Source organism: Lactuca saligna, chromosome 3, assembly GCF_052625555.1.
Source record: "Lactuca saligna cultivar CGN05327 chromosome 3, ASM5262555v1, whole genome shotgun sequence".
Lineage (NCBI taxonomy): Eukaryota > Viridiplantae > Streptophyta > Magnoliopsida > Asterales > Asteraceae > Lactuca > Lactuca saligna.
Window position 1 is genome coordinate 44,132,916 of NC_136419.1, and position 23,925 is coordinate 44,156,840.

At 32.9% G+C, this 23,925-nt stretch overlaps 1 protein-coding gene across 1 annotated transcript; it reads right to left on the minus strand.

The window, feature by feature from the left end:
• Positions 1–4,180: 4,180 nt before the first annotated feature.
• Positions 4,181–11,330, minus strand: LOC145036187 (UDP-glycosyltransferase 74B1-like). Its single transcript, XM_078984651.1, has 2 exons — positions 10,383–11,330; positions 4,181–5,252 (listed from the first exon to the last, which is right to left on the minus strand). The coding sequence occupies exons 1-2, from the start codon at positions 11,019–11,021 to the stop codon at positions 4,488–4,490; spliced, it is 1,404 nt and encodes a 467-aa protein (XP_078840777.1). The 5' UTR covers positions 11,022–11,330; the 3' UTR covers positions 4,181–4,487.
• Positions 11,331–23,925: the final 12,595 nt, after the last annotated feature.

Below are 23,925 nucleotides of genomic sequence, written 5' to 3' on the forward strand. Positions count from 1 at the left end.
TTTATATTTTAAAGCATTTTCTTGTGATAGTGTATATGAAACTGTGTTGGTTGTTAATAACTTAAGAAATAATGTATTGTGTATCGATTCTTCCAATAATTTGGATAAAGCATCATTATGACATTGCCGTCTTGGACACGTAAGCAAGAAACGCATAGGCCAACTCCAAGAGGATGGAGTCTTGGAGTCGTTTTTCCTAAAGTCAGATGATAGTTGTGAATCTTGTTTTCTTGGGAAAATGACAAAGTGACCCTTCACTAGTACTTATGCTAGGGGTGAGGATTTGTTGGACCTCATACATATTGATGTGTGTGGACCCTTCAGAACTGCCACAAGAGATGCTCCCCGCTTCTATGTGACTTTTACTGATGATTTTAGTAGATATGAATATGTCTACTTAATCAAGCATAAGTTATAGACCTTTGAAAGATTCAAAGAGTTCAAACAGGAAGTGGAAAATCAGTTAGGCAGGAACATTAAGATGCTTCGAACCGATCGAGGTGGTAAGTATCTTAGTATAGAGTTCCTTGACTATCTAATGGATACAAATCCAAACTTTCCTAACATGCCTAACTTAGCAAACAAACCCTAGATCCAAAACACGGCCAAAAGAGCTAATCCTTCTTTACTTGGCTCAAAGAGTTGGCCAAGCACTCTTTTAACCACTTTGAGTCTAGAAAACCATTAAAAGCATCCCACCAACTTGAAGTTTTCCAAACTGAAAGAAAATCATACCACAAAGGGACCAAACTGACTAAAATTCTAGATCCAGAAGTACAGAGTCATAAAGTTGCAAACTAGAACGCTTACAAAGTGTAACGACCTGTCTCTGGTATGTTGTTTCCATGTTATTTATTTAGAAGTTTTGAAGAGGGACTCGGCGAGTCTATAGCCCGACTCGTCGAGTAGAGACGGTATTTCGAGCACGTGTAAGTCGGCGACTCGGCGAGTCCGCCTGCCAGGAAGAAACCCTAAATCCCCGGGTTTGCTCACTATTTAAGCAATGTTATGTGCCCCAACTCGCCTCCTTCACCCTCAAAGAGCTTGTGAGAAACCCTAAACCATTCCTTGTATGATTAAAGTGTTTTGTGTGGATTCTTGAAGGATTGAAGAAGAAGAAGAAGAAAGGACCAAAAAGAGGAAGTGTAGAGCAAAGATCCAAGGCCAAAGTCAGAGTTCATTGAGGTATGTCTCAGAATTATTCTGTTTTGTGCTTAAGACCTCCATTAGAACACCTCTAAGGCTAGTTTAATGTATTTTCCAAGCTTTATAGTTGTATGGATGCCCTGTTGGGTCAAGATATCCCTAGATCTGTTCTTTTAGGAGTTTTAGAGCTTAGATCTATTTCCTTTTTCGAGTTGCCTTGCATGAGAACCCTAGATCTAGCCTTTATTATGCCTTCTGAGCCTTTTAATCTTCATGGATGCTTATGGGAACGTAAAGATAGAATCTTTATGTGTTAATCGAGCATAAGAAGCCCAGATCTACAAGTTATATGCGCTGGATTCAAGCAGAATCGAGTTTTTAGAAACTGCATGCATGCGACTCGGCGAGTCGTTCTTCGGACTCGGCGAGTCGAGCCACGAGTCCCCGATTTTTTCCCCTTTTGAGTGATTCTGAGTGGGGACCAGTGAGTAGTAGAATGGACTCAGTGAGCCGGAGGTCAGACTCAGTAATGGAGGGACTTGACGAGTTGTTCATACAACTCGGCGAGTCTAAGGCAATCTTCATAGATTCAAGAACAACTCGTCGAGCTGTTCATACAACTCGGCGAGTCAGATGCAGATAGCCTGAGTTCTAGAATCGAAAGGGAACTCGTCGAGTTGATGCCATACTCGACGAGTAGTAGCGAACAGGGTTGAGAAGTGAGAGTAGGGACTCGGCGAGTTGGCGGCCCAACTCGACGAGTTAGGTCAACTGTAAGTTGACTTTGACCGGGAGAGTTGACTTTAGCTAGGGGTAAAAGAGTCATTTTACCCCAATGCAGTTATTAGTATTTGATTGTGTGTGTTTGTGGAATTGTAGCCGGGGAGATACAGGAGTAGCAGCAGATAGCTTCCAGAGCCATACACTCAGCAGCCAGTTCACGAGGTGAGTTTCCTTCCAGTAGGAACGGGTCTAAGGCCACAATGCCGACCCATTTAGCTAGCAGTAGTTTCCGGACCTCGGTCCGATGCAGTAGTTAGTATGTTTGACGCCTTCATGGCTCAGACAGGTTTGCGTGTTATGTGTTCCGGGTTATGGCCCGAAGCAGTATGTGTTGTTGTGTTAGTTGATATGTTTATGCTATGCTATGTTCAGTAGTTCAGGACTTCTGTCTGATGCAGTTAGTTCCGGATTTCGGTCCGATGCAGGAGGCAAGGCGTCAGTAGTTCCGGACTTCGGTCCGATGCAAAGGGCAAGGCCCTGGTTAGTTCCGGACTTCGGTCCGATGCAGTTTCCGGACTTCGGTCCGATGCAGTGGGCAAGGCCCAGTAGTTGTTTTATGTTTGTACGGTATGTGGTAATTTGGGGGAGCTCACTAAGCTTCGTGCTTACAGTTTCAGTTTTGGTTTCAGGTACTTCCGCAAGTAAAGGGAAGAGCTCGGGATAATGACATCGCACACACCACAACTTCAGTTTTTGTCCTAGGAGATTGTTTTGATACTTAGTTTGATTTAATACAGTTGTATCACGACATTTTATTATGGTTTGAGATATTTGACGTATGGATTTATGATATGACGTTCAACATATGATTTTATTATATTAAAAAAAATTGAGTTGTATTTTGGGATGTTACACAAAGGTTATTGAGATGACACGAAGGTTGGAACTCTCTGGATCTAGCCTATGCACCAAAATTTCTTGCTTCTTCCTCAAAATTAGAGGATGGAGGATGATAAGAGAGAAAACTATAGAAGTTAGTGCCTTTAAATAGGGTTCAAAATCCAAGACCTAGGGTTTTGGGCTATGTCTGTCATGCGTCGCAACCCACATAAGGTTGGGTCGCAACTAAATAATTTGGAACAAACCATGACCAACACTAATTGCATCGCAAACTCAACTTTTCCAAAAACCCTCTTACTTATTTTCCTTAAAATAAATAAAGAAGCATACCAGGATCTCAAGGAATTTGATCAGCTTACCCCAAAAACGTTTAACGACTTACTTGAGATTAGGAAATTCAAGGTTAAACCTTATCATCAACTACTCGGATTTTGTGGATAATAGAGGATAAACGCTCAACGCTTGCGTATTTTTGGTCATATGTACCACAATGTTGTATGGTAGCATCAAGGGACCTTGAAGATGGGTATAATACTTTTAAACTCATCGATGCTTTTCCTTAACTAGAATGAAAATTTAGTTGAATACTTTTGAACAATTTTAGAGTAAATTCTTTTGATACATGTGTCAAATTCTATGGATAATCTGGATTATTGACATAGTTCAAAATAGAAAATTATCCATATGACATACAATTGACAAATTAAGGTATATTGTAGAGTAGTTATGGATTCATGCATATTGGATTATTATACAAGCTTAGAGGAGGTTGTTTATAGCATAACCTTATTATTAACTAGGTTAAAATCATGTACTAAATAGTTGATAACTTAAAATAACATAGAGACAAATAGATATACAGACGCATACAAAACACAAAATAAATGACACAAAATCATAGTTTTATCTTATGATTAAAGGAAATATTATGATATACAAAAACTTGTTTTCTAAAGTTAATCTATAATACCACCCAACTTTGTAGAAGTAAGTTGTGACATGAACTTGTTTCATTTTTTATAACTTTTTCTTTTTTCAAATTTAGTTTATTTTCTAACAAGAAATTTTACGATAAATAGCAATCAACTTTGTAAATTTAATCTATATTAGCAACCAACATTTTAGAAATAGGTTGTGACAAGAACTTGTTTAGTTTTTACCATTTTTATATTTGTTCATTTTTGACATGAAAATTTATGATAAATAGCAACTAACTTTGTGAAGTTAATGTATAATAGCAACCAACTTTGAAGAAATAGGTTGTGATAGGAAATCGTTCCATTTTTTTTTTCATTTTCCAGATTTGGTTCCTTTATTTTATAGAAAATATAATAAATGATAAGTGATCTGGTATTAAAGAATAAACAACAAAACTAAAATCTATGTATATAAATAGAAAGTAAAAAACAAATTACAAATAATATTTAGATTGAAAATTAACCTTTTAGTAAGAGATACAAATATGAACCACTAAAATGTGATAGACTCAAAATAACAACCACAATCATGCTTAATAGTACCTTAAGGTTCTAAAAATCCCAAAATATAAGGTAACCAACACATGTACACACACTAATAGTGGTAAACTCATATTTTCAAGTGAAAATTAAGTAATAGAAGATCTCTATGATTAGAATCAATTAGTATAAAGTGTTACAAATTGGCTGAAGTAGGTTGTACTTAATGTGAATTTGTTTATTAAGTATGATGCATTAGAGTCAACCTAAACATAAGTCTCTTTCTTTGCAAAATCCCTTCAATGCCATCAATAACTCATCAATGGCTTTATCTGAGCTCCCGCCTTCACTTATTGCCTCTTTAGCTAATTCTCTCCATTTCTTCGCATTTTTCTTGATCTGTAAACTCTTTTCCCCTACATTCATAACCTCATTCAAACACGAAACAAGTTCTTCCCTTCCGACAATCCCAATTTTAGCATCCACCTTAACCCTCACACCCAAACACCATACATCCTTTATAAACTTGGCACCAGTTAATTGGTCAGCCCATTTTGGGACCCCGATCATCGGGACTCCAAGGCTCAACCCTTCCAACGTTGAGTTCCACCCACAGTGTGTCACGAAACAACCTACTGAATCGTGAGCCAACAACTCAAGTTGGTTGCACCAATTCACAATCATACCCTTTTCTTGACTTTTTGTGGTTAATTCAAGAAACCCTTTGGGCAATTTATGTGTCTCCGAATCTTTGACAACCCAAAGAAAATTGAAACCGCTTTGGTGTAAACCCCATGATATTTCTTCCATTTCTTCTTGGGATAGTGACACCATGCTCCCAAAAGAGACGTAAACAACTGAGTTTTTGGGCTTGGTTTCGAGCCATTTGGTGCATTGATGCTCAAGTGGTTTCCATAAACTTGCACCATAACCTTTGTCATCTATAATCCTTCCATCTACGTAGGACGAAGGCACCATTGGACCTATTAGTTTTGCTGACCATTGCTCCCCTATACCTTTTATCACCTAGTTAATATAAGGTGAAATAAGACGATAATAATTAGCAAACACTAAACAATAATTGTAATTTGGTTATAAATCAATTTTGAAATATAAAGTAAAAAGGACTACGAACTAATTAGTAATAGCACAAAATTTGATGGTACATGTTTCCAATTAAAAAAACAAATATGAATATTGAAATAAAAAATGTGACTTTATTCGTTTTGTTTGATGAATTTCTTCAAATACCTAATAATTTATAAAATACTTCATGTGACACTAATAATTTTTAGATGATGCATTTATTCACACGATAAAATTATGTAAATATGATGATGATTTTGACAAATTTAATGGATTTACAGTTAACTAATTTAAATTTATTTCATAATACTTATTTATGATATCTATATTTATTAAAGAGACAATGTAAATGAGGTCTTATGAACTATTCGGTTTTTGTTTAAAAGGTTTCTCATATTATTTTTGGATAATCAAGGGCATAAACTTCATATTTACTTACTAAAAAACTCCCCTAACTTGTAAGAACATGTTTCCTATGTGTGGTTTTAATAGCGAAAAAAAATAAATTAAATTCAAACTGTGATGGTTTGAGTCCAACCCTAATACATTTTGAATTTAATTTAATTTTTTTGGTACCTAAAATTATTACTCAAACTAAAAAACTCCCCTAACTTGTAAGAACATATTTAAACGCCATGACATCAGTGACTCATACAAGTTTGAGCAACAATTATAGGTACCAAACTCCGAATAGGATTTAAGTTTGAGCAATAATTTTAGGTACCAAACTCTAAATGGGATTTAGTTCATTCCGGAAAGGCGATGCCACCATTGTTGCTAAAGACGTATGTGGTTGGCATGAGACTAGTTAATAACGTGCTTGGAGAGATGTCATTTGTGATTGTGGCAAAGACGACTGAATCACAAAGCGTCGACATAGAAAGTCAATAGAATAAGATAAAGGGTATTAAGTCGGAGGGAGTGGTAGCATTCTTAACATATTATCAAATATGTTTCTTTAGTTTTTTTAAACCACATAAGCTTAGCATGTCTAGCAACAAAAACATTAAGGAGTGGTAGTGTGACAATTTAATAGGTTTTATTTTGGAGGAATTTTTTTAAAAAAATAAATAAATAAACATAAATCAACTAATCACAACACCCCTTTACACTTTCTGTTTCACATCTCATCTCGTTATATCAACAACGAGGCTTGTTTGGTGAGCTCCTTAGTGCACGACAGAGACGTTTTTAGCTCTCACTAGCAAGAGTGGTGACCTCCTTAGCAACCCCCACTCCCTACAACCTTAATGATGAAGAGGATGAAGGATTTAACACTAACGTGTTGATATTTAATATACTTATCTAACATATTTTATTTATTGACTAGAAAATGGTTAACCATGTAACCCCTTATAGTTCTATTAAATAAATAAAACCAATGCAATAGTTAGTTAATATTTATAAATTAATAACTTTGTAACTTTGATACATATTTAAGAATTATATATATATATTTAAGAATTTAATTTTAATAAAAACTAGAATATTAGAATATTTCACTAGAAAAAAATTGTCTCACGATCTCATAAAATTAGACTATTTTACATGAATATATATATATATATATATATATATATATATATATATATATATATATATATATATATATATATATATATTAATGTAAAATAGTCTAATTTTATGAGATCGTGAGACAATTTTTTTCTAGTGAAATATTCTAATATTCTAGTTTTTATTAAAATTAAATATGTGTAATATTCTAATATTCTAAACCAATAATATTAACATATTTTACATTGAAATATTCTAAAACATATAATGTTAGAATATATTGCATACTCTATTTTTACGAACAATAGAATATTTCACTAAAAATTATTTGGTTTCGTGGTCTCATAAAATTATGGTCATTATATATATATATATATATATATATATATATATATATATATATATATATATATATATGTAGAGAGAGAGAGAGAGAAAGTTCAATAGAGAACCATTATTAATCAAGGAACAAAGTAACCAATTCAAAACGTCGAAATTTAAAGCGATCAACGAAAAAATGAAGGGTTGTAGACTTTTACAATGGACTCATATGCACCAGATTATAAAAAAACTCACTTCTTTTTTTTGTTAAAATTTTTTTAGACCATGTTTTTTATCGAAAAAAAAACCCGAGTATAATGTTGTTCACGATTTTTCGTCCTCTTTCCAAAGATATCTATGATGATATATAAAAACCGAATTTTTTTTCGAAAAAAACTCACTTTATTTTCTTTGTTCAAAAATTAAGGTCTATTTTTTTATAGAAAAAAATTAATTAATATATCAAAATTCATGTTTTTTTTTGTACTTTTTAAACATACATTAATTCATGTAAAAAAGCCATATTTTTGTTCAGATTCACATTGTAAACCTTCTCAGATTAATAGTATGCATAATAATAAGTCAGATTCACAATGTGAATCTGAACTGATCGAGCTTTTTCACGTTGTGAATGTTAAAAATTGAAATATTTACAATTTAGATTCAAGTGTGAATCTATACTGATCGATGTTATTTTTTTCTAGTCGAAGTTGATGTTTATTAATAGGATTACAGAAAATTAATATGTTTTGGTATAATTAGTTTTTTTTTATAAAAATAAACTTAAATATTTAAAAAAACTAACAAAATGAAGTGGGTTTTTTTCGGAAAAAAAAAAGTTCGTTTTTTAAATATCATCATGGATCTTTATGGAAAGTGGACAAAAAATCGAGAACAATGGTATATTCGAGTTTTTTTTTTGATAAAAAATGTAGCCTAAAAAAATTTTAAATGAAAAAAAGATGTGAGTTTTTTGGTAAAGAGCTGTATTTTTTGATGTAATCCAGTATGTGTTCGTCCAATGTACAAGTGTGCATCTATTTTTTTGGCCGTTGATCATTATGATTTCCGACGCTCACGATTGGTTCATTGGTTCTTTGTGAATTATGGTTCTCTATTGAACCTCACCATATATATATATATATATATATATATATATATATATATATATATATATATATATATGGGGTAAAGTGAATATACCTATTAACCTTATATAATCTTAGGTACCTAACCTCATTAAACTACATCATTTTGCATTAAATTTCTATTGCAATCATCTAAGGTTCTTAAACTTCATCCCTAAACTTGATTTACTTCAAAAAAATTTGGAAATTCACCATTATATTTCTCCTACATCATTTCATTTGTAGCAGTAGGATATGAAGGTCATCAGGTGGTATTCAATAGAAAGATGTGATGTAAAAGAAAGATATCGGTAAAAGTCCAAAGATTTTGGAAGTAATAAAGTTATGGGGTTGAAGTTTAAGAACCTTAGGTCATTACAATGTAAATATTATACAAACCAATATAGTATTATGGAGTTAGGTACCTAAGCTTATATAAGGTTGTTAGGTATATTCACTTTACCCATATATATATATATATATATATATATATATATATATATATATATATATATATATATATATATATATAGAGAGAGAGAGAGAGAGAGAGTGTAAGTTCAATTGAGAAAATAAAAAAAATATTGAGAATGGGAGAATCATTCTCAGCCACTCATTTATTTTTGTCGCAAAAGTGTTATTGTACCAGCGAAAATGGATAAGAAATACACATGTGTATCCAACATAACTTGTTTTCTTAAACTATTCTAATCATTACCTAAATATATACAAAAACATAGTTTTCTTCGTTTTTTTAATTTTGAAAAAGTTATTTTAATCGAAAAATGATTTAAATATACCAAAATTCATAATTTTTTATTCTTTACAAATAGACGTCAATATTGATATACTTTTAAGATAAAGTAGTTTTTTTTTTTTTTTATATTTTCAGCTATCGTTATTCATAAGTGAATAAAAATGCATTGGGTTTTTGCTACAGTACATTCATTATTCACTTATGAATAAAAATATATAATTAATTTTTTTTACAGTTTAAGTATAATTTATACTACTTATTCATATATGAATAACAAATTAACTGTAACAAAAATCTGATAAATGTTTTATTCATATATGAATATAAAATATGACGATAAATAATACACGTTTTATTCATATATAAATATATTATATGACGAAAAATGATGTAAAAAATATATTTTAAGTAAAAAAAATTTATTACGTGTCATATTCATATATGAACGATACTTAAACTATAAAAAATTAAGCATATGTTTTATTCATAAGTGAATAACGAATATACTGTAATAAAAATCTGATAAAAAAATTTTCACTTATGAATAACGAGAGCTGGAACTCTAAAAAAAAATTATTTTATCTTAAAACTATATAAATATGGATATTTATTTATAGAGAATAAAAAATTATGAATTTTGATATATTTAAAATAATTTTTCGATAAAAAATATTTTTTAAAATAAAAAAAATAACCAATAAAAGTATATTTTTGCATATATTAAGATAATGATTAACATAGTTTAATGAAACATGTTTGGTTGAAAAACATATGTTTATCTGTTATCCATTTTCAACGGTACGCTTAAATGTTTTGAGACAAAATAAATGTGTGAATGAAAATAATTCTCTTATTTTTAATTTTTTTTTCCTCAATTGAACTATATATATATATATATATATATATATATATATATATATATATATATATATATATATATATATATATATATATATATATATATATATATATATATATATATATATAACGTGTTTAAAAAAAAGAGATAAAAAAATGTAAGTATATATTATTAATGAGAAGTGAACCGTGGCAGGAATTTTTATATAATTTGTTAGATTGATGTGAAAGAATTTCATAATTTCCAAGACATCTTAATTCTTAAGGAATTTTTTTCTTCCAAGTCTAGCTTTTTAATATAAGACATAATCATTTGTTTCAAAATTTTATTTTCAAAAAATATATTAAAACAATAAGATTGTTTAAAGTTTAAACAAATCCCTGAAATGAAATTCGAGTAATTAAGAAATAAAAAAATAAAAAAACTTAACCTTTTTTTTTGAGATAAACAAATCACATTTGATCCTCACATTTGTTACACTATATGTATACCTCAGGTTCCAATGATTGGAAAGAGTTGCAGAAAATCCAATCAGCTTTCTCCAAATTCGAAAACTGGTTCAATTTCATCTTCAAGTAGGCCGGATAACTTTCAGGTGCATTCAGAAAGCTCGGCAAGTCTTCCAAATGTAACGGCGGAACCCCTGGCAGCACCACCGGACAATCCTCCAATCTCACCGGCAACCTTAACGTCCCGCCATGTATCCGGCTGAAAATGGCAGACACAGTGGCGGAGTTGGTGAAAAACGGTGCCCCAAGAATCCCATTCTCCTTAGCCACGTCAAGAGCCCAAGGAAAGAAGGAATCATACACAACGCAAGTGATTGGATACTTGGTGGTTTGGTGTTTCTTGATGAGTTGGGTGAGTGTACGTGAGCCATGGGACTTGAAGGACTCTAGAAAGACTTCTGCGGATTGAGCTTGAGTGAAACCACCGTCATCAAAACCGTCGGAGATGGCCTCCACAGTGATGTATGGGGCGGAGATGGAGGAAAGGGTGTAGTGGGTGGTGGCAACGGTGGCTTTAAGTCCTTTGGAGGCGAGTCTTTTGGCAAATTGAAGGAGAGGGTTGATATGGCCTTGGCTTGGGTAAGGCAACACCAACACATGGCCTTCATGTGCTTTCTCCATCTCAAGTGTTGTAGAAAGTTGTTGTTTATAATGTATTTATAAGTGAAAATATCAAGGAAATGAAAAGATATATAACAATTCATAACTATTACTCGACTTAAGACAGCTCTTTGGTTGGTAAGAACAGTAAATATACCTGTATATGAAAGCATCTATAGTGATAATGACTGACCTATGAGATCGATCTGGAGATTGTAGTCTTCGGATGAATGGATATACAGAAGCCAAGGAGGTGGTGGGATCCCATGCATGTGAAACATGTGATATGTGATGTGAGAGAGGTTTTCATGTCTGTGTATACTGTATAGGACCAGTATGTTAATGTAATCCAGGAATTTCAAACGTGTTTTAATTTCTTTTTAGAGTTTGAACTTTGAATAAGTCTAAGCCACTAAGGCCATTAGTTCGTGCTTTCCAGTTCATAGGCATCTTTTATTTCTTTATTAGGTTTAAACATGTTGTGGAATCTTGTTCATAGGCGTCTTTTATTTCTTTATTAGTTTATTAGGTTTAAACATGTGGATTAGGTTTAAACATGTAAATACTGTTGCACCCAAGACCTTAGTACACTATTCAATCGACAAAGTAATTACAAACCAGAAAATACCAACTAATGATGAAACAGAACTTCTATTTTTTCTTAAATTTAATAATTTAGAGGAAAATGATCCCCTTCTAAATTAATGAAAAAATCTTGCTTTAACCAAACCCAAAATCAAGCTAACACATACAATATCGAGATTCGACTACAACTGGTAATCAATCGTTTATTAGGATTAAAACAAACATGATGAACATTAGGCATATTAAAAAACTAACAGTCGAACATTTCACAAAATGCTTATTGTGCACATAATTGGCCACGGTGTTGTTGATAGTTAATAAACCAGATCTCCTGAAACAATTTTTTTTTCTTTATAATACAATTTACGTTGACCAGTGTTCAAAAGCAAACCCGTGAAATTGTTATCAAACCAATCATCATACTATATTACAAATAAAATATGTTTTTCTTTCACAAGATTCATTTGAAATTCCAATGTAATTTTTCTTTTACCACATTCATTTGAAACTCTCATGACTTTTCAATTTCTTTCTAATAATGATTATAAGTTGGTTAATAAGATTAAATAAATATCAAACCTAAAGTATAATCATATATAAACTAAATTTCAATATTAAAATAATATATTTACTTCTATTTATAAATATATGTTTTTTTTTTACTTTTTAAATATTATACTTAATTTATTAGTTTTAATATATTGTCGAATGTAAACTATTATCATTTTAAAGCTACAACTTTCGAATAATTTGTATAAAATATTTAAATTATAAATTTTGTAAATAGTTAAATATAACATTACAGGACCAACTTAAATATAAATTTTTGTTTTGATTAAACAACCCAAATAATTTATTAGTTTTAATATATTGTCGAATGTAAACTATTATCATTTTAAAGCTACAACTTTCGAATAATTTGTATAAAATATTTAAATTATAAATTTTGTAAATAGTTAAATATAACATTACAGGACCAACTTAAATATAAATTTTTATTTTGCTTAAACAACCCAAATAATATATTGTAAATAGTTAAATTTGATAAATTGTAGTGTCTTTCTAATAATGATTATAATTTTGTTAATAATGTAAAATAAATATCAAACCTAAAGTGTAATCATAAATAAACTAAATTTCAATATTAAAATAATATATTTACTTCTACTTATAAAGTTATGTATTTAACTTTTAACATATTATACTTAATTTATTAGATTTAATATGTTGTGTGTGAACCATTATCAATTTAAAACTATAACTTTTGAATAGTTTGGACAAAATACTTAAACTGTTAATTTAAATATAACATTACAGTATCAATTTAAATATAAATTTCAGTTCCACTTAAAAAATCCAATGAATATTTTGTGAATAGTTAAAAGTGATAAATTGTAGTGCTAAATGCAAAAACTAAATTATAATATTAATTTAAGTAAAATATTTCCTAAAGATATTTGTATAATCGTTAAAAGTTTTCAAATAAGTGGTTTAAAATAACTTACAATAAAAATAGTTAAAAATAATTCTATATAAATGATTTTATTGTTACCTTTAAAATAAAAAAAACAATGTTTATGTTTTAAATAATTATAATGATAGAAATTAAAACATTATTAAAATGAATTTTAAAAAAATAATTAACACAAACAAAAACAATAAATAACATCAAGCCATATATTATATTTAATTTTATTCATATGTAACTCGTAGGTAGAAGTCATTAAAATGGTTGAGATTATACAATTATAATAGATGTATATATTATTATATAATTCAAAATAATCAATATATTATATCAATTTAGTAAACGAACTACTATATCAAATTTAATAACAATGTTATTGTTATATTAAAAAAAACATATATTTTTAAAGATTTCAACTATATCGGTGTTTCTGCGCAACGCGCAGGCATTCGCCTAGCTTAACCATATATTAGAGTAAATTTTCAAAAGACAGTGGAAAGAAAAAGTAATCGATGAAAAACACAAAGGTAGTATATGACTCACAACTAAATGTTGCACAACACTTCAGCTTGTCTCTTCAATGTCAACATAAAGTTAAATTTTTCTTACTATCCAAATAAGCAACATTTTAAGAATTTCTTTGCTTTCAAAAAGCAATTATAATTGAAAAATGGTAAGAGAATTGCTCTACTAGCCTGTAACATCAGAAAATAGAGATGTAAGTTGCCAGGGAAAAAAGGAACACTATAAATCCCAAAAACATTTAAAAGTCTTGTAAGCTTGACAAAATTTGGAGAAGAGTGTTTAAGAAGGCCATTAGGCATCCATGGTAGGAAACTGCAAACCAATTGTCTCGAAATCATTAAAAATTTCGCAAAAAGAAATCAATAATACGTTGATAAATGTTGAACTTGCAATGGAAAAACAAAACATAGAGTCACAATTCTTTTTACAAAAAACACACCTAGCTTCAATTTACATTAGACGACTTAATCAATTCATTTTCGAAAAATGATTCATAGAGAACGTATACATTTTACTCTACTGTATCCGTTTTCATTGTCATCTTTTAGCCTCTCAAAATCGATAAATTTAAACCACATGTCTAAACACATCTGATTGATTCCTAGATTTGGAAATAAGAATGTATATGACTAATGGCTTGATAAAAGAAATTGTCGATGTAGGTAAAAGCTCACCCATCAATTTTAAATATAGATAAATCCTTAATTTCTTATCTTGGAATTCAAATTTCATGGCTGATTTTTTGGGATATGAATGATGATTACCTAAAAGATGATATAAAATTTAAAAATGAAGAGTGTAATGACATGTGAGTTTTAAGGGCTATAAGGGTATTTTCGGCAGATCACATTCCTGATTTTACTGCACTATGGATTGAACAAACAGACAATATTGGAATTTCACTCTGACATTTGAGCGGGAAAATAGCTTGTGGAATGTGATGGGTTTTACACAAAAGAACATCCTATATCTTCATCCAAGCCCTAAAGCTTGGATCTAGGTTTCTCTATTGTACATGCAATTCATCCAAGGCTTATAAACCCTAGATCTAGCATACATATTTCAAAAATATCATATAAAATCAGATCTAGATGATTACCTCTTCAAAAATGGCTTGAATCTTCTTCTCTTAGAGTTTAGAGTCACAAATGAATATTCATTACAACTTTATTTAAATCATCAGAGTGTCCTAAAAAAACATATCAGTGAACCCAAATATTTTAATCTTTATCATTTCCGAACTGAAATTTGAAAATTTTGGTTCGATTTTGGTTTTGGTGAAAAGCCGAATTAAATAGAACAATGTTAATTCCTAATTTTATATTAAATTTTAGTTCGACTGAATTCAGCAAACTTGAAGTTTTCATCTTTTTAAAACAAGAAAGAAATACATTTCATCTTTTTAAAACCAGAAAGAAATATATATGTATTTTAATTGTTAAAAGTATAACCTTTTAAATGAGTTAAATATTATAGATAATAATAAATAACTAAATAAATAAATAATAATAGTTGAAGTTAATAAAATAAATAAAATCAATATAAACAAAATAAACAATTCTAAAAGTTTCAAGATGAATTAGAAGGTAAAGATGGAAAATTTGAAGTTTAAGGGACCAAACTTGTCAATTTGGAAAAAGTTCAACTGACATTGAGTTTTTTAGTAAGGGTGTAAATGAGGTTGAGCCTAAACAAGCTCGATCTTGGTGCTTTTAACTTTTAAGAAGCTCAAGCTCGAGCTCGATTCGAGCCTAAGAATGAAGCTAGGGATCGGCTCATTGCATTTCATTAAGCTCGCGACCCTAACCAACTCTCTTTCTCTCTCTCTCTCTCACTCTCTCTCTCTCTCTCCCTCTCTCCCTCTCTCTCTCTTTCTTTCTCTCTCTCTCTCTCTCATTATTAAGGTAATTTACAATCTTAACTCTTATTATGTAATTTGTTTGAAAAGTGGTCTTGAGTGGCACTTAAATGAGAAACACGAGCTGTATGCGTATGCTAGGCGTACGTGGTGGATGTTCAAACACTATTTTTTAGGTTTGGACCCTATTTAAGCATCATTAACTTCCAAGATCTTTTTCCCTCGTCAGTCCCTACCCCTCATTTTGTCCATAGCAAACCCTAATCTCTTCTGTGTGCATTTTGAGCTTGAAAAGTGTGTGTTTTGGTGTCATTAAACCAAGGAGAAAATTGAAGAACCACTTTGTAAGATCAAGACCACTTAGATCCAAAAACACCTCACCCTCAAGCATCATTTGGAGGTATAAAGATCGAACCTTGATAAGCTAGTTGCTTAGATCTTCCTAGATATGAAGTTTTCTACTTTTTAGTCTCACATTCTTAGTCTAAGTGAGTATGGATTTCTCTAAACCAAAAAAAATGTCCTTTTGGACGTTTTGGAGTGTTTAAACTTATAAAATGTGATCTTGGCCCTTCTTTTCCTTCCATGCAAGAGTTGAAATGTCTAAATGGATTATAGAGTTAGGGTTTTAGCATTTGAGCCTTGTCTAGTCATGGAAAGTCATAAAAATGGAAACTTTATCATTTAGATCAATGTTTTCAGGCTAGATCTGTGTTTGGGTGGAATGTCTTAATGGAATAAGCTTATTTGAAGAGAAAATGGGGTCAGCCGCAGTACACCGGGCGTACCAAATGGTATGTTGCGTGTAGTGAGCTGAAGCACCGATGTGACCAGTAGAGGGTTACGATGTGACGAGTGGCTATGGGACTTTCGTGTGTGGATTGATTTTGACTTTGCCTAAGGTTTGACCAAGTTTGACTTACGGGTATTTTGAGTCGTATCTGAGATTGGTCATTATTTGGCGAATAGGTGACGGGGTAGAGCTGATATTTAGAGCTTTGTCCTGTTCAACGATCTTTTCTTCTAGAGGGTTACGACGTGACGAGTGACTGTGGGACTTTCGAGTATGGATTGATTTTTACTTTGAACAAGTGTGACTTAAGGGTATTTTGAGTTGTGTGACAACCCGAAATTTCTTCCGTTATTTTTAACCCACCTCCATTAATAAAATTTAAGTTTTATCTATTTCCCATCAACCTCTTGGGTTAAATAAATCAACTAAGGTTATAGTTATAATTACATACGAGTCGGAAAAACCAAAAATCACGCGAAAAACTTACGATTCCTCGAAAAACACCGAGTTCTCGGCTAGGACGAGTTTACGGCCGTAAACTCATGTACGACCGTAAACCTTGTTTACGGTCAGTGTCTGGTGGACCCCACCACCGGCCATACCCCTGGCCTATAAATACAGGACCCCCACCCTCATTTAAACTTTCTTGGCCGGAAACACCCACTTTCTCTCTCTAAACCTCTTGACCGTAAACTCTATAAAACCCTCCTTTCACCCGAAAAACATCGAAAATCATCATTTAGGGTCGTTTGGGAGCCTCTGGAACACTTTTTAGTCGAAAACCAGCACTCTTGTTCTTAAGTTTACGGCCGTAATCCCCCAGATCTTTAAAATCCGCAAACCTAGTTAATGCCCGTAAACCCGGTTCTCGGCAGTAAACTCCATTCACGATCGTAAACTCCATAGACGGCCGTAAACAATTCTTTTGTGGGGAAAAGCCTGTTTTCCTCGATCCGACCAAGTCCTGGTAACATTCCTTAACCAAAACCAAGTGTTTATCTAACACTTTATCTAACAAAATCACTAATTTTGATACATATATGTATTTATGTGATATTAGGATTCCGTTAAGTGCAACGTACATCAACTCAAGGATCGTCCAGTTTAATCCTTTGCATCCAACCAACTGTGAGTTCATACCCCTCCGCTTTTATAGTTTTTAAAACGTTTTCAGGGGGAATACAAACCAAACATAAAGGTTTTCACAACTTAAAAAGTGATGCAATTACAACGGTTTTACACCAAACATTTAGATACTTTATCCCTTTTGTAATATGCGGAGCATAAGGGGCGTTTTCTAAACAAAATTGCATCGTTTTCAGAATAGTACATGAACACAACTTACCAATAAAACTATAACAGGTATAGTTTTCAGAATAATTGTTTTCAAATGAATATTCATTACAACTTTATTTAAATCATCAGAGTCTCCCTAAAAAACATATCAGTGAAAGAGAGATACAGTGCATGTCGCACCATCACGCCTTGCCCTTGCTCTTGGGCTGAGATGTACCCGAAACAAATCCACAAACGGTAAGCTTTAGCCTTTTTTCATGCCTCATATGCACCCAATACCCCCATTAAGACCTTTTCAAGGTTCTTAACCCATGCATGAAGTCAAAGCTCCCACCAAGACTCCATTTTTATGATACTAAAGGACATAGGGACCTCAGATCTGTCATTACCATCTTTTGTAGTTGCTTAACTCACAAATGGAGGTCCAAAATCCACCAAAGGGACAAAACTAGAAAACCCTAGCTAGATCTAGAGATTTAAGTGGAAAGATCCAAGCTTTTTACGTCTAGGAACTCCTCAAGGTCGTATATGTGTAGATTCTTGAAGGCAAAAGACATCACAAGCTTCCTTGACCACTTTTTCTTCTTGGATGAACACTAGAAAGGGCCACAATTTCACTCTCAAGGCTCAAAATGCACTCACAAAGGATATTAGGGCTTCCAGGAACGTTTGAAGGTGAAAGCAACTGATGAGGGTGAGGCTCAAGTGAGGTAAGGGCATTTAAATAGGTCACAAGTCCGCAAAGAGAGTTTGCACCCTCGGCATGTACGCCCAACATACGTCCAACTCCTCCGTGATCACCCATGCATAGTACGCTAAGCGTACACATAAGTACGTCCAACGTTTGTAAAGGACCAATTGCGACAAAATGTAAATTGTTCAAGGGTTTTAAGTCATACCTAGTTTAGGGCAATACACCATGGATGTCGACGAAGCTTGCTGATCACCCATGCCTGTCATACGTCCACCATCACCACCATGAGGTTGTGGCTGCCACCATCTACCACCGTCGACCACCACAAGAGTGGTTGTGTGTGTGTGTTATTTATGTGTGTGTTTATTTGAGTTTTTGTATGTAAAATGTAATGTGTTGTAATCGGCCGGAATAATAATAATAATAGAAAACTCAAAACCACCACCATATGGTGGTGGCTGCCGCCTCTTGTCGTCACCAACCGCTGTGTTGGGTGGCGGTGTGCTTGTTTGTGTTTAAATAAAGCTAGGTTGGGGGTAAAGTAGCCTTTTACCCCAAGCATGAACTTATGGTTATGTACTGGAACCTAATTATTAATTGAGTGTTATTTTGATGATTGACAACTCGGGAATCTGTCAACCAACAGCTGGAGTTTATCCGCAGGACTTCAACAGTGTGAGGTGAGTTATCCTCACTATACTAAGGGTTCAAAGGCACCAATGCCGGCCCATTGGATACGTTATCCTAGCAGTTGGTATTATGTCGAGTATTGGTTAGTTCTGCATGCTAGTTGCTATGCCAGTTTGGTAGATCTGTAGGACTACCTGTATTATTATGTGATTATTTGTATGAACATTAGTTATGTTATATGTCGATATATTATGTGGGTTGGGTTGAGGTTGTACTGCCCCGTGTGGTAGCCAACAAACCCTAGAGTATTCCAGATATGAGCTGAGGGTCGGGTCGTGTTGGATAAGGTGTCTAAGTCCATAACTTATTTGGTATATACTTGACCCGACCGGCATGGTCCATTTGGGTTGCATCTCATCCAAACTATTATGGATAATTTTATGAGAGTTATACACATATGTTTATTAATATATTATGAGTTATAATATATTAATATGAAGTTACGTTATTTAATTAGTTTTAGTCTTAAATTAATCATGGATTAATTTAGAGATTAAAAGGAATACTAATTAAATTATGGGCTATTTGTTTTATATAGTGTGGGCTAATACTCATTTGTTAATGAGCTAAGCTTATGTGGAAGTCCATGGATGATCCATGGAGCTTTTAACCCATGGATCCTTGGAAAAGGAAAAGACATGGGTTATTAGGGTTTCACCCTAACCATGCATACTATATAAGCATGCTTATGGAGCATGAAATGAGGCCTAAAAGAAAAAGCTAGTGATCTAGTGTGTGTGTGCATGTGTGTGGCCGATTTATACAAGGTGTATATACTCTCTCAAAGTTTTCCAAGAGTTTGTGGTGTTTGTGATTCCATTTGAGGCATTCACACTATTGGTGCTTGGCCCTCAAACTCCTAAGAACCCAACACACCAAAAGGTATGTAATCTCTTCTAACTCTTTTATGTTGAAATGTTCCCCATGCCATGTTAGATAGGTTATAAACCTTGGAAAATTATTATTTTGCATGTATTTAGACAAACATAGATCCAAGGTTTATTAGGGTTGCATGCACACTTAGGAAGTGTTAGATTGCTCAAAACCCAACAGTGGTATCAGAGCCTAGGCTTGCTTGTTTGATACTTGATGCAAAATAGTGAAAAAAGTCGAAATCGTTGCTGTCTGCATGCTAGACTCGCCGAGTCCATTGGGGGGACTCGCCGAGTCCAAGGCAAACTTCAACCTACTCTACGAGTCCGTTCGTGCACTCGGCGAGTAGGATCGAAAGAATGCAGAATCTCGACTTTTGCTGCTGGAAATGGACTAGAAACATTACCCTAAATTGTTTTGGTGTTGTAAAACTTATTTAGTTGGTGTAATGGTTGTTCTAATCCATTTACAATAGCATATATCAAAATTCCATGATTTTATGTGTTCATATATTTCTTGAATTTTGATGATCATGTTCATGTTCTTATGAATTTAGAAAATGATAGGAATTATTTGCTGAATTGTTTAGGATTAATTCTTTATCATTTATGTGTTTTAATGGAGTCCATAATTTGTCCTCAAGTTATGGATTACCAAAGGTCACTTTCATTTAACACACACTTTAAACACATAAGTTACATGAAAATGAAGAGTCTTCATTTTTTTATGAACCTTTAATTCATAAGTTATGAAATGAAGAGTTTTGCAAAGTTACAAAACTTGCCCTCAAGTTTTGGAATTTGTAAAGTTTCACACACTTTAATAAACTTTAATTCCAAACCTTAGAGTTTTAATAGTTAAAATTCAACCCTTATACTATTTATAACATTAATGGTTAATTATTATATATGTGTATAAGAATAAGTCGTTTTACCGTTAGTAGGCCTCATTCACGAAACCGGTCTATAAGGTGGGTATAAGGTTGTTGCCTATAAAATGGCGACTTAATGGGTGTCTACTCTCACCCACCGCTTGCTTGACTGGTGGAGGGTCGTTAGCCGAACGGGTAGGACAATGACTTTAAATTCTCCCTTCATTAAAAGTATTAATGATAAATACTAAGGTAACTAAAATCTTAATAATTCCCAATCTTAGTTACTTTAGGAAAAATGTGAATTTGGTGCTAACCCATGGAATTCACACTTTGTACCTTACCAAGTCGTTGGTGGAGCGTGTGTGGTTAACCGGCACACTAACTTGGACTAGTAAGGACCACGAAGGGTGACTTAATGTTTTTCATAGATCAATGGAGCGTGTGTGGTTAACCGGCACATTGATTAGGTGATAATATTAAGGGCACCAAGTGAATTGGTATGGTTATTCACACCTTGTTTTGTGATCCTCGGCATCCCAGTCACAAAATTTGAGAGGGCACACTCGAGATTGAAACATGCCATTGAAAAGTTCAATGAATCTCAAAAGATCTAGGAATTTTCAAATCCAATTAAAACCTAATAAATTATTTCATTTTTCATGGTGGAAATTGGTGAATTGTCATTCACCTACCTTCAAATATTTTATAGCTTGGATTACGGCATCCCTCTTCTAAGTTATAAAATAGTTTGTTGGGTCCTAGCCTTAATATTTCATATTGGGTGTCATATTAAGGACTTTAAATCAACTATCTTGAATATCTCCCAAAACATGTCTGGTTTAGACATTTATGATCTTCCCAAATCTCTTGAAGATGATGTTCCTCAACATCATGCTTCACTTCCTTTATCTCCTCCAATTATTCTCCCTCACCCACAAGTTCTTGAAAAGTTTAAAGTCACTCAAGCCCTATTGGCAAGTTAAGGTCTTGGTGTGGTCACATCTTGGAGATGTAGTCACATATTGACAAGCCGGGAGAGTTGGGTGTCAAAGTCTCGTGAAAGTTAGATGTTCAATCACTTTCTTAGTAACATAGCGGGTCACTTTGGGACTACTATGAGACAGACTATGACACGAGCCTTAATGATCTTATCTATTTGCTTTGTGCTGTGGAATCAGCAATGATTTGGAACACTAGTAAAGCAAATTTTGTTAGAAGATCAACTTCCCAAACCTTAAATGGACATTGGCAATGGTAGCATTGGATATCTAGAAAAGCATTTCTCTTCCCAATGGAAAGGGATCGGCCATAGTCAACTCGGTTGACCAAATGGTAAAGAGAAAGGCTAAGTCTAAGATAGTCTCATGTGCCATTACCAAAGGGTCGATGTGTTTTGTTGCCAAAGGAAGGGGCATTGGTTGCGAAGCTGCCCTATTCACCTGAAAGGTCATAAGGTTGATCAAGTCAAGAGGTTTGACTCTACTTCGGGTAAAATACACTGTATAACTCTATTAAGTTTCTATTATGAGATTCTTGATACATGATGTGACTGGGTCACATGGTGATGTTTTAAGAATCAAAAGAAAAGATAGGAAGCTTAAAGAAGTATATGCTGATTCTGATTGCGAAGATGGGTTTCGATCGCATGGTTTGGTAATCAGAATTTTGAGCTGTTGCTTAAGAGTTATAATATATTGCTTGTGAATAGATAACAACAAGTTTTTCATGTGGATTGTAAGGATAAGTTTTTCCGCAAAGTTTTAAAATAAAAGAAAAAAAGGTTTTAATTTTATTTATTTTAAAAAATATCCTTACAATGGCATCGGTGGAAAATTGTTGCTTATATGTTTCCAGTAATAGCAATATTGGAAAGTGGATTCGATTCTTTCATTTGTGGTAGTGTCTGAATTTACCAAATGAAGAAGGTTTTTCATCACCCAAGTTTCAATTGGACAGAAACTTGGAATCATACAAGTTGTATTGTATGATGAATGAGAATTTTCATCTTTGAAAAATTAAGACTAATTCTTTGATCACATGTATATGTGAGTCAATTGAAGGACTAAGGAATTAGGTACACTGGGTGTGCGCTGGTCAAGGTCCACCACAAAGATTGATTTGTCGTGATTTACTAAAGATTAGTAAATATGATTATACTTATAAGGTTAAGTATAATTCTGTAACATTGGAAAGGATACAATGTATGACAAAGCAAATAAGAAGAATCAAATTAGGCAGAAGGATAAAAGTTTCTCAAATCTGAAAAGATGGGAGAGTACTTTAGTATCAGCTTTGTGATCATCTTGATGATTAAGAAACCATATCAAAATTTGTTCTCTAAGAAAGTCTTAGTGCATTCTTATGACTAAGAAGAAGGGATCTTGAAATTGTTGAAATGGTTAAATCAAGAAGATGAATCATACTTCGTTCCAATACAAGTCTTGGAGTCATACTCCAAGATTGTAATTTGAGTGACATGACATAAAGTAAGGTTTAAAACACTTATCAAATGTAGTGTGAAATGTTTCTACTCTTGTACATTTGAGATTGGTAAGATGTGATGTCTTGGATGAGACAAAGACCAACTAAGACCAATTGTGTGAAGTGTTAGTCTTGATAAGAATCCGCACTATCCCTTGAATATTTGTTTTGTCAAGGAATGGTTCTTGACTAAGAAAACTTATATGTCAAGAGGACAGTGGGAGCCTTAAAGATCCTGAAAGAGTTTCAAGAACTAATCAAGAGTGAAACCTGTAATTTATCACTAGCACACGAATTAAGGTTCGCAACCTATCGTGTTGACATAATTCTTATTTCTGTACCTACTTCAAATAAGTTGAATTTACATGTGAGTTATCAGAGTTCAACTTGGAAGCATTGGTGGGCCTTGTGCTACCAAGGTGACAAGAAACTAAGATTGAACAAGTTTCATCCGTGTAAGGCTGAATTTGTCACTAACCTTATCTTGTGATTATGGTTTTGACAAATTCGCATGGATAGGAACTCATACACTATAAAATCTAAGTGTCATAAGGTTTCTCTCCGATTCATGAAAATGATGGTGAGGAAACGCTTTCACTAAATAGATTTTAAGTAGATATCAATTGTGTCATTTGCATTTTCAAAAGTCATTAGTGGAGCACGTGTGGTTAACCGGCACACTAACATGGACTTGTGAGAAATGGCAAATGCCTAAGCAATTGAGACTATGATTACGGCATCCCTTTTCATAGTTCTGAAAATTGTTTAGACACACATGTGAGCTATCT

What these genes read in the sequence shown, in the direction of transcription:
- LOC145036187 (XM_078984651.1), bottom strand. Translation starts at nt 11,021, where the DNA reads ATGGAGAAAGCACATGAAGGCCATGTGTTGGTGTTGCCTTACCCAAGC. An exon ending in TCCAATCATTGGAACCTGAG is followed by an intron (nt 5,253 to 10,382) that starts GTATACATATAG and finishes TATATTAACTAG; the next exon opens with GTGATAAAAGGTATAGGGGA.